Source organism: Delphinus delphis, chromosome 1 (genome assembly GCF_949987515.2).
Source record: "Delphinus delphis chromosome 1, mDelDel1.2, whole genome shotgun sequence".
In the NCBI taxonomy this organism is placed as follows: domain Eukaryota; kingdom Metazoa; phylum Chordata; class Mammalia; order Artiodactyla; family Delphinidae; genus Delphinus; species Delphinus delphis.
Window position 1 is genome coordinate 85,515,507 of NC_082683.1, and position 12,904 is coordinate 85,528,410.

A 12,904-nucleotide genomic window follows, 5' to 3' on the forward strand; every position below is an offset into this window, starting at 1 on the left:
GTCTCCAGGATAGATCATATCTTGGGTCACAAATCAAGCCTCAGTAAATTTAAGAAAATTGAAATCATATCAAGCATCTTTTCTGACCACAATGCTATGAGATTAGAAATCAATTATAGGGGAAGAAACGTAAAAAACACAAACACATGGAAGCTAAACGTTACTAAATAACCAAGAGATCACTGAAGAAATCAAAGAGGAAATCAAAAAATACCTAGAGACAAATGACAATGAAAACATGACGATCCAAAGCCTATGGGATGCAGTAAAAGCAGTTCTAAGAGGGAAGTTTATAGCTATACAAGCCTACCTCAAGAAACAAGAAAAATCTCAAATAAACCATTTAAGAAAAAATAATAATAATAATGAAGGTTGGATTATTAGTCCAAGGATGCTAATGTAAATGCATATGCCTTATCAAGTTTGTTATGAAATTTCATTGTTGGTTTGTATTATTTCCTGAGAAACTACAATGTTTCTCAGGACATGTAGTATGTAGAAGCAGCCTACAACAACATTTAATTCTAATCAATGTTCAATCAATGTTTGTTTGATTAACTGAATCCTTACCTAGTGGGAGCTTAATACACTGGGTGTTTATACAAGCCAGTTTTCCTGGTATAGTCCTGGTTTGTTTCTGTTGCCCTGAATTAATTATTAATAGTGTTCTCATTCACTTTCCAAAGTATCTCGGTCATTTGTTTTATTAACTGATTTATAAAGCAATCGACATAACACACAGAGTATATCCAATCTCATATTTCAATTTATGTACTTTTTCTTAATAATTGATTTTAATATGAGGACTGCACCTAAATTTTTTATTTGTTCTCTACTTATCTATTTGATAGATGGGATGCATCAAAAAAAAAACATTATTTGAGAGAGGACATGCAATACTCTATTATTTATTAGTGTATGTGTGTCTATATTCTACTCCAATATACCTGTAGAAGGCAAAAGTTTAAGGCTTTCAGTGACTCCGTGTTCAAGATGAATATATGGTAGAAATAATATTTGTTCTATTAAAATAATCACTAACTCAAGTATTCATGTTCATTCACAATTCTTTAAAGTATTTATTGCAGCATTTAACAAAATATAAATATTGATGTCATTTAAGTAATTTTATTAGGTTACTTAATGTAGCCTCATAATACCTGGCTGCTTGAATCATATCAGTGTATTTTTTTATTATATTATAAGCACTGGTCAATTTGATTTCAACTGTGCCTACTCAATAAAACATAGAAATAAACACAAATAGTATATGATGGTATATAAATGGTATATGATGGTGGGCTAAGAACTGGGTATTACAAATGAGAGGTGATATAAAAAACCTGCTGAGAGATACAATTAGAGAAAAATCTAAAGAGTAATTCTGTTCTCAGTAAGTCACCTGATTTAGTCTGGAATTCCGTTTGTCAGTTCCATTCTTAACTGAAAATATGAAAAGTAAACTAAAAGTACAGTGTCAAGAAGTATATGCCACACAAAACAGTATATGTAATGGGTATTAAAATAATCTCATAAAACATTTACTCGGAAAAATATATTGTTTTTAGATACCAATTTCATAATCTAATGTATTCCTAAAAATTCATAATTGAGGAAGCAATCTTAAGTACTAATCCTCTGAACCTCATTCACTTTAAGATTTAGAGTCAAACTTTAGAACCTTGGACTTTCAATTTTAATTTTTCTAAATTGTCTCTAAAACTCTTTAACATCAGTAAAAGGGAAGTGATTTGACATGCAGCTAATTATCTACTTATAGTTGTTTTTCAAACTTTAGAAATGAGTAGAAAGATGCATTCTTATTTCACTATCTTTTTGCAACAATTCATTAGTTAAATTTGAGAGGTAATGAGAGTCTAGTTGGTTTATTAAATGTGATAACTACATGATTTCTTAAAAATTCAACGAAATGATCAAACACATTTTAAAATAAAATTTTCAAGTGTTACATTTTTGTAGAGAAATTTTTAAGACCCTGATGAAATTGATAAGAAAATCCATGGCAAACTATTATTTCCAAAATTGTTTTATTGAAGCACTATTATTATACCTAACTGAACTAGGAAAAACTGCCTCCAAGAGAGATTTGGAATCACCCTGTAGCCTGTCTGTCCCACAAGCACACAAAAGTGTATGAAGCAAGGTCACTGCAGATGTGAGGACAGCAAAGGACTGACAATACAGGACCAAAAGAAAGTAGCTGAGTAGCTGGTCTCCTGATTCTCCTCATGCTATCCTTTGTGTGATTTATTCCTTTTCTACCACAGTCCCTCCAAATCATATGCCCATGTTCAAATGGAAAGGTGTAAGATATGGATTTAAATGATAACGGCAGACTACAGAGTTGATATTTTAAAAATCACTTATAAGTTATAGGAAAAACAATTTTGAAAAATATCATACTATTTTACTCTGCTTTCCTAACCTTTGCTTAATTTGGCTGAAAAATAGATTTATATTTCTTTAAAGGTCAAAAATCAATCATTGCTTTATCAAACAACCAAAACATGAAATTATTTTCATCATGTTCCACTTTGACTTAAGTATTCACATCAATAGTTTAGTAGTTTGAAAGAATAATAGTATTTTGTATACTGTTATTTATAATTAATATTTTATTTTAATATTATTTAAAATATTTATACTTTTTCTTTTCACTGGAAGTCAATTAGTTCATTGTATTTTGCTTATTTTTTTAATTGAAGTGTAGTTGATTTAGTGTTAGTTTCAGGTGTACAGCATAGTGATTCAGTATTTTGCAGATTATACTCCATTTTAGGTTATTACAAGATAATGAGTGTAATTCCCTGTGCTATATAGTATATCCTTGCTGCTTATCTATTTTATACATGGTAGTTTGTATCTGTTAATTCCACACCCCTAATTTGTCCCCCCCATTCCCTCTCTCCTTTGGTAACCACAAGTTCGTTTTCTATATCTGTGAGTCTGTTTCTGCTTACCTGCACAACTATGAGAGTTGGGTAAATTTAAGTAAACAACCCTTTCACAGAACTCTCTACAATAACTTGCCCTAAGTAGTCAACTTAAAAAAAAAAAAAAAATGAATGGAAAGCTTTTCTATATAGTTCCACTGGGAGATTTTTATTTATGATTTGATAGATATATTTGAAGACACAGTAATACAAAGTAAAAATGGAATGTAATAAGATACATTCCTATCTAAATTCCATGAGTCACTTAAAATAATTTTAATGCCATTCTAATCTATGCTATGTCTTAAATAAACAGACTGCTTTGGAAAGCAGTGGTAGTAACCTCATTAAAACCAAGTGAGAGTTCTCCGAGGAATGGTGTTTCCCTTTCTCTCCCTCTCTCTGTTTCCTCTCTCCCATGCTCTCTCTCTCTCTCTCTCTCTCTCTCTCTCTCTCTCTCTCTCTCTCTCCCCCTCTCCTCCCCTTTCCTTATCACTCTCCCCCTTTCGCCTTCTCCCTCTCTGTTGTCAGGTCACTGACAAACTAACAATATTATTTTAACTCATCTTGTTTTGAAATGCAGTGTTAGTTCGTATACATGTTATGTGACCTTTTACTTACTACATCCTTGCAAGCTTGCCCTGTTTTAATGAAGAGGCAATGAGTCCCCAAAGAAAAATGTGGAAGAATTCAAGTGAATCTTCTCCATCAACTAAGGATTTTCTCAGGTTGTAAAGATCATACCTTGCACTGGTCAGGTAAGCCTAATGCAATTTTGAATTTGGTAGGAAAAGAAATTAAATCCAAGAATTTATTGCAACAACTCACAACCTCAAATTGTTTCTATTTTCTCATTCCCAGGAGCCCTTCCTTAGAATTAACCTGTCAGAAAGCAGGAAGGGAATAACCCTGATTTATTACTAAAAGCAAAGTGAAATTTAAGCTTGAGGGATACTATGGGAAGGGTCCTAAAAAGAAAGAATATATTGCGTTTAAGTTGACAAAATCAGACAGGGAAGTCATTAACTAAAAATCTAGTGTTGACAGGCATTTAATTTGGTATTCTAGCCAACTGGACACCAAGGATTACAAAATTTTACTGGAACCTCCATATAAGCTGGTCATTTAAATGATACATGGGAATTGACCTGGTAGTTGACTCCAAAAAGGAGACCCCAGAGAGAATAAGATGTCCCAGAGAATCAAAGTCATTTAAAAAGGATTCATAAAAGAAAAAGACATGGCCCAAACTTACAGGATAAATAGGGACAAAATGTTTTCATATTACTTTATTATAAATTTGCATTCAAATAACACACCGGCTTTTAATCCATAAATTCACAAAAGCTAATGTTAAAGAATATTATTCAGTTTCAGGGTGTTTGATAATTCTACAACCTCTATTACTCAAAAAATATTACAGAAGAATACTGATGCATTATTTCAAGCTGTAAAGATTAAAGACAGTTTCTGAAAAAAGAATCAGTTAAGCAAGATAGTCTTTTCATAATGAGGGCTCCTAGCCATACTCCAATGTAAAGTTAATGAATATATCCCATTTTCAGATCCTCCACTTTATATAATTTTCAGTGAAAGTTTTTTATTAATCTTCTGGGATTACAATTAAATTGACATATGGTTTTAGAAAATTTCATTTTTGAAGCCAAGTTGTTGAATAAAAATACTGTTTATGGCACAAAACACTTTCACTTTACCTGTATTATCACACTAAAAATATTGGATATCAACAAAGCATCAAGAATTAAAGTTATTTTAAGATTTTTGTGCTTTGGGGGGAGGGAAACAATGTATACATCTTACATACCTCAGTAGCAAACTGTTGCAATCCACCAATATTAATTGGTCCCTCTTCAGTGGCATATAAATTGCATCCACCTACACAAAGATCAGAAGTTGGACATACCATTCCACAGGTCAGACCAAGTGGGTTATCAGAAAAAATCATCTTAGCAGCTCCATAATAGTTCTGCAAAAATAAAATAAAATAAAATTTTCTTATGTAACAATGTACCTTTTAAACATTCAAATTATGACCTATTTTTTTCTATTAGGTTATTGGATTGAAATCAATATATGTATAAGATGCAGAGGTTATAATACTGTTTACCATCATCAGGAGCTATAAAGCAATTATTAGCAAAGTAATATATAGGAGTATTCAATATACATCATATTAATAAATGAATAATTTTGGTAGTCGAAGTTTAAAATATGAATGTTCTGTAACTATTTTTCTTTCACAAGGCATCTAACTCTATCCTGCTATAAATATTTATTTTCAGTTTTAACAAAGATTAGTTAGGTAGATTACTTGAACAAGCTTAAAATCTAAACCTTAAGGAAAAAAAAAAAGATTATGCTCAGGTTATCCAGGTTATCCTCCATTTAACTAAATTAAAAGCAACCAGGGCTCTATTTCCCTTCATTTCTTCTGGCCTGTCCATGGGTACTATGTACTGTGACACTCTTTGTTGACTATCCTCCTTCAGTAACATCCTATTAACCAAATATGCAGACGAAACTCATTATACAGGACTAAACCTTAACAAGTTCATCCCTAATCGCTCCCTTCCACACATTTGACTATTATAGATTAGCTTAGAATCCTTTACGTTTCATTAAGAATTTCTAGGGACTTCCCTGGTGGCACAGTGGTTAAGAATCCGCCTGCCAATGCAGGGGACACGGGTTCGATCCCTGGTCCAGTAAGATCCCACATGCCGCAGAGCAACTAAGCCCGTGCGCCACAACTACTGAGTCTGCACTCTAGAGCCCGTGAGCCACAACAACTGAAGTCCATGCGCCTAGAGCCCATGCTCCACAACATGAGAAGCCACCACAATGAGAAGCCCACACACCGCAACAAAGAGTAGCCCCCACTCGCTGCAACTATAGAAAGCCTGCGGGCAGCAATGAAGATCCAACGCAGCCATAAATTAATTAATTAATAATTTTTCAAAAAAGGATTTCTGGACTAAAAAGAGAACTGCCATATGACCCAGCAATCCCACTACTGGGCATATACCGTGAGAAAACCATGAGTCATGTACCACAATGTTCACTGCAGCACTATTTACAATAGCCAGGACATGGAAGCAACGTTAAGTGTCCATCGACAGATAAATGGATAAAGAAGATGTGGCACATGTATACAATGGAATATTAATTACTCTGCCAGAAAAAGAAACGAAATTGAGTTATTTGTAGTGAGGTGGATGGACCTAGAGTCTGTCATACAGAGTGAAGTCAGAAAGAGAAAAACAAATACTGTATGCTAACACATATATATGGAATCTAAAAAAAAAATTGTTTTGATGAACCTTGGGGCAGGACAGGAATAAAGACACAGACGTAGAGAATGGACTTGAGGACACAGGGAGGGTGAAGGGTAAGCTGCGACGAAGTGAGAGAGTAACATTGACATATATACACTACCAAATGTAAAATAGATAGCTAGCGGGAAGCAGCTGCATAGCACAGGGGCATCAGCTCGGTGCCTTGTGACCACCTAGAGGGGTGGGATAAGGAGGGTGGGAGGGAGATGCAAGAGGGAGGGGATATGGGGATACACCTATGCGTATAGCTGATTCACTTTGTTATACAGCAGAAACTAACACAACATTGTAAAGCAATTATACTCCAATAAAGATGTTAAAAAAATTATTTTTGGAACCCGACGTGTTCATAAATTATACAACTACATCATCATTTACTAAATAATAAGTTGAATATTTCAGAAGAATGTTTTCCTCTAATGAAAATTAAAATATTGGGCCTGACCAGTATTCCTCAAAGCTGTCAAGTATTTTGTCAAAACTAAGGAAAATTTTGAGAAGCTGTAACAGTCAAGAGGTCCCTAAGGAGATGTGACAACTAAATGTAATCTGTTATTTTGGACAGGATCCTGGATCAGAAAAAGGGCATGAGGTGAAAACAAAGGAAATCTGAAGAAACTATAAACTTTAGTTAATAATAATATATTAATAATGTTTCATTAATTGTAATAAATGTGCTATACAATGTTAGATGTTAATAGTAGGTGAAACTTTGTATGGAAATTCTCTGTACCATCTTCACAATTTTTTAATAAATATAAAAATACTCTAAAAATACTTTTTAAAAAAGAGATGGTAGAACATGTTTAACAATATGAAACAAATGCATTTGGTTTTCTTTTGGCTTTTGTTTAAAGTACTTTTGAAGGTCTTCGAAAACACATACATTGCTTCCATAACTAACTTCAATCATAAATACAAATTCCTATATAAAATACTGATGATAATAAACAACAACAATCATCTTTACTATTTATTGACTCTTTACTATATTTCTAGAACTTTACCAGGTCTTTATTTAAGTTTTAACACCAATCATCTTATATAAGATGTCCAGCACTAAATAAAAAATTTCTAGGCATAAGAAAAGACAGAACTAAATCCCTGACGATCAGAAAAACAAATAAATAAATGAAGCAGACCCCAAGGTGATCCAGAAAGTAAAGTTAGCAGATGAAAACTTTAAATTAATTTTAATAAAAATTCAGTCTAAAAAGACACACAAAATAGATGAAACAATAAAAATATAATTAGAATATTGTAATCTGTTAAAAAAGAATCAAACTGACATTCCATAACTAAGTAAAACATTTTAAAATAGATCTAAATGCATGGTTTTAACAGCATTCATGGTGGTTTAACAATATTTCTCTTATTCTCAGATCTGTCTCTCCACTCCATTTCTGTGCTTACCACCTTATTTCAGGCCCTCAAACCTCTGTCTGGGAAAAGGAAATCATTGTGTACTGTTGGTGGGAATGTTAATTGATGTAGCCACTGTGGAAAACGGTATGGAGGTTCCTCAAAAAACCAAAAACAGAACTACCATGTGGTTCAGCCATTCCACTCTTGGGCATATATATGAAGAAAACGAAAACACCATTCGAAGGATTACATGCACCCCATGTTCATAGCAGCATTATTTACAAAAGTTGGGATGTGGAGGCAACCCGGATGTCCATCGACAGATGAATGGATAAAGAAGACATAGTATACAATGGAGTATTGCTCAATGGAGTATTGGTCTTCTTAGAAACCAACAGTCACAACTGACACATGTAAATGTTTCTTCAATACACTTGGAACCCGAATGACTTTTTGGCCAACCCAATATGTTCAACTGATTTTTTTTTTTTTTTGGCGGTACGCAGGCCTCTCACTGTTGTGGCCCTCTCCCGTTGCGGAGCACAGGCTCTGGACGCGCAGGCTCAGCGGCCATGGCTCACGGGCCCAGCCGCTCCGCGGCATGTGGTATCTTCCCGGACCGGGGCACGAACCCGTGTCCCCTGCATCGGCAGGCGGACTCTCAACCACTGTGCCACCAGGGAAGCCCCAACTGATTTTTAAAAGGGTTCCAAGACAATTCAATAGGTAAAGAACATTCTCTTCAACAAGTGATACTGTAATAATCAAATTCCACATGCAAAAGGATTAAGTTGAAACTCTACCTTACACTGTACATAAAAGTTAACTAACAATGGATGATAGATCTAAATTTTAGAGCTAAATTTATAAAACTCTTAGAAGACAACATTGGAGCAAATCTTCAGGACCTTGGATTAGGCAATGGTTTTTAGATATGACAACAATGCACAAGCAACAGCAAAAATACAGATAAATTGGATTTCATCAAAATTAAAAGGATGCCATCAGAAAAGTTAAAAGAAAACCAGAACAGGAGAAAACCATACATGATAAGAAATTTGCATCTTGAATATGTGAAGAATATTTACAACTCACTAATAACAAACAAATAGCCCCAATTAAAACGAGCAAAGTATTAGTATAAACATTTCTCCAGAAACATATAAATGGCCAAAAAGCATAAGAAATGACACTCAACATCATCTATCAGGGAAATGCTAGCCAAAATGACAATGAAATATCACTTCTCACCTGCTTAGTGGGCTATAGTTGAAAAGACATACAGTGAAAAGTGTTGGCAAAGATGTGAAGAAATTGGAACTCTCATAAGCTACTGATGGGATTGGAAAATGATGTAGCTGCTTTAAAAAATAGTTTGGCAGTTCCTCATAAGTTTTAAAAGTAAAGTTACCATGAGATTCAGCAATTTCACTCTTCGGTGTACACCCAAGAAAATTCACAACATATATCTACGTAAAACTTTGTACACTAATGTCCATGGCAGTATTATTCCTAATGGCTAAAATGAAAACAACTCAACTGATCATCAACTGCTGAAAGGCTAAAAAAAAATGTTGTATATCCATATAATCGACGTTATTTGGCAATAAAAAGTAATGAAGTAATGATAAATGCTACGACATGGCTGAACCTTGAAAATATTACGCTAAGTGAAATAAGCCATTCACAAAAGACTACACATTATATGATTCCATTTATAGAAAATATGTAGAATAGGCAAAACCAAAGAGACAAAGCAGATTGATAATTGCCTATGACTGGGAATCTGAAAAGAAATGGAAAACAGCTGCTAATGGGTATACAGTTTCATTTTGGGATGATAAAAATATGCTCAATTTGATTGTGGTAACGATTGTAACTCTGCAAATTTATTCACCATCACTGAACTGTGCACTTTACATTGGCAAATTGTATGGGATATGAATTATATCTCAATAAAGTTGTTATTTTAAAAAGTACATTTACAGGACTGGGAATTATATAGGCAATGTGTAAGGCAATAAAAAAATCATTCTTGTAGAAAATAAAATTTTTTTATAAAGGGATATTTGAATAAGACTGCTAAATTAGATGCAAAACTGGACAATATCCTAGAAGACAACAAAACATCACTTTTGGAGTTATATTTTCTACTGAATGGAAATAATTTGCAACTCTACTATACACAAATCTCAAAGTAAAGATGTAAATTTGCAGTCTAAAATTTTAATTAATGTTACAAATTAATAGGTTTTTTTTCCTAAAAGTTAAATAATACTTAGGTGTCACGTTGTATTTACTTACAAAATGCTTTAGTATGATAATGGTAAACAAATACAGACTTATCTCATTGGTCGTTGGTCTGATTTTGGATAATTTTGCCTAATAGGGGTAAACATTAAACAAACTGTTCATAATGAACAGTTACGAGCTTAAAATTAATTGGTCTACTCCTAAGCAAACTTCTTTAGTTCCTACTTAAACCCATTGATCCACTAACTCAGCACCTGCAATTAAGCAAGCAGTTAATCACTGCCGAGAAAATCTCAAAGTCATTGTCAGTATTCTTTCCTCATCTTACTTGACACATCAGGAACATGTGACATGATTGATTAACAAATATTTACTGACTCACTGACTAAAAAGTCCTATTGCATAATTAGAAGTTTTTATAATATAAAAAGAGTATCATAGCAAAAAATGTCAATTGCAGATAACTTTTAAGGATATTTGAGGAAAAAACAATGCAGAAAGAATATAATCTACTTAAACACCTAAGGATCTTTCCACAAGAATACTGATTGTTTTATGAGCCCCAAATTAGTTTCAAGACTGCACATAAAATAATCACAGAAGAGAAAGAGATACATATTTTTTTAAATGCAACAAATAAAACAGTTAAAATTACACTTATGGCTCATGATATGCTACCGCTGTCAAACTTACTGGGCCTGATCTATCACCGCCTATCATTGACAATAAAACTGTCTAGTAATTTTTCAGCACTCTCATAACTCCAAGTGTAACCATTACATCAAAATAAAATTATAGGAGGCTATAAAATTTTTTTAAATTAATAAGAATTACTGAATGTTTCTTAAATTAAAAAATCACCATGACAATTTTTTTTTAAGGCAAATTTACGTTCCCTGATATCAAAATGATTTGCTATCGGAGTAAGAAGTCATTTCAGGCTAAGGTTTAGAATCAGTTTTAAAATTGGTGGCATTCAAAATGACTCTGGAGGTGACAGACCTAAGAGATGAGAGGGAATGTGATATAGTCATTGTAGACTGAAATGAGTAAATAATCAGAAAAGTTCAAAATATGTCTTGGCATAATGACTTGGCAGTTTGGCTAGAGTAGTTCATTCATCCACTTAGGAAATGATGACTAGGAGATATATTTGGAAAATGTGTTTGGACCAAATTATGGAGAATCTTCACTGTCAACTTAAGGGTTTGGTATTTAATTGAAGTTTTTTAATAGAAGGGTGCCAGTACTAAGGGACTAACTAGGAAGACTACTGTATAGATGATGTGGAAATTCTCAGAAAGGGAGTGGAATTACAGGGAATTTGAAGAAGAAACAATTTAAACCTAAAAAACGGAAAGCATTGGCATATATCACAGAATATAGAAACATGGTTTTGAAAATGGGCTAAGCCAACATTAAGCACCTATTCAGAAGTCACCTTTGCAATTGACCTCTTACAATTAATTTTGAAGAAACGGTAGATAACTCCATGTGTAGAGATATGGGTACTCAGAGTCAAAGACATTCAGAAACCTGTTAGAAAGGGAACACTTCCTCAACTCTTCCCATCAAGAACGTCAAGATCAATATCAATTATTTCTCTCATAGTAAGTGGGAAGATTTCTTGAGCCCTCCTTCTAAACTAGAGTTTTGACTCCTAGTCTGTGAGCTCTTAAACCTTTCTAAAAGTAAAGGCTATAAAATTTAAATTTAGTAGGGTACTTTAAAGACAACGCAGCAGTCTCCTTCTAGAAAATACACAACCACTTCAACTGGTTTCTTCATGTTATTCAGTCACAAGTATTTCAGTCTTCTACTGTGTGAAAGAAAAAATGTACAGGGCTATGTTAGGAGGGAAAGAAAATAAATACCTGATCTTTTGTGCACAGATTTATTTTATATATAAAGGATGATGACTTTTCCCTTCTTTAAACAAAAATCTAAAAGACAAAAATGATGTTTGATATGTTTGCTGTTTTTATCTCAACACAAAAGAAGAGGCGTTAACTGTTATCCGGTCCATTAACTTACCCAGTGTCTTCTTGGTGCTGAATTTTCTATTACTCATTGGGATTTTTAAAGCATATTCTAAGGAACAACTTATGTCATTTACGTGAGTTAATTTTAAGATAACTTCAACTTTTATTCTTTGTTTTTCATTTAAAAGTTATAGCTTGAAACTTCATTAGTGTCATCCCTCTACAATTTAATGATTTTTAAAGTCATTATCAAGAAACACGAAAAACTCACAAGCCAGCTATTCTCTCATATGGTATAACTATTTTAACAAATAGTTCTATCATATTCAGGCCTTCATGTCACTACAGCATTATCAATACAGCTGGTGGATTTATTTTAAAGTGTTCTTCCTTCTTCCAATGAGTGTTTTCACAGATGGAAGCACCCTTCCAAGATAAACTCCAATCTGTTGCATTTAAAAAATACTTGGGCTAAACTTCAATAAGTTTGCATGTGTGAGAAGGGTGAATTAACATTACTTGTATTTCTGGATTGAGCTATATAATGGTGAGTGTCATGATGTACATTAGTTGAATAGAAAATATCTCTAGTAGCACATACAAAAGTATAGGCAAAGGACATCTCTCTGGCACTCACCATCCCTCAATAAACAATCTATGTATCTTCACATATTTGGCAAAGGAGAGGTAAGGATCTATCACGAACAGAATACACAAAAATTTCCGCCCTCACAGTACTCACATTCTTGTAGAGACAAATGGAGATGGAAGAATAGATTTGGATGCTTTTATTCTGAAAATCCTCCCTTCATACCACATACACTAAATTTTACAAAATTTTTACAGGAGTAGACTTTAGAACTATGAATTTATTTTAGTCTCACTTAATGCGTAAGGAAATAAAAAAAAATCATTCTTGTAGAAAATAAAGTTTTTATCTGACCTTGAGATGCTAAACTAGAAAACACACATTCAAGTGCACGCACGCACGTGT

The 12,904-nt window shown here is 33.3% G+C and overlaps 1 protein-coding gene across 1 annotated transcript in view; it reads right to left on the bottom strand.

Annotated features, from left to right (window-relative positions):
• The window catches only part of DPYD (dihydropyrimidine dehydrogenase), an 809,439-nt gene that overhangs the window by 584,775 nt on the left and 211,760 nt on the right, over positions 1-12,904 (bottom strand). The window contains exon 5 of the mRNA XM_060026070.1: positions 4,780-4,941. Within this exon, the coding sequence (XP_059882053.1) occupies positions 4,780-4,941 (162 nt within the window). The remainder of the gene's footprint in view (positions 1-4,779; positions 4,942-12,904) is intronic.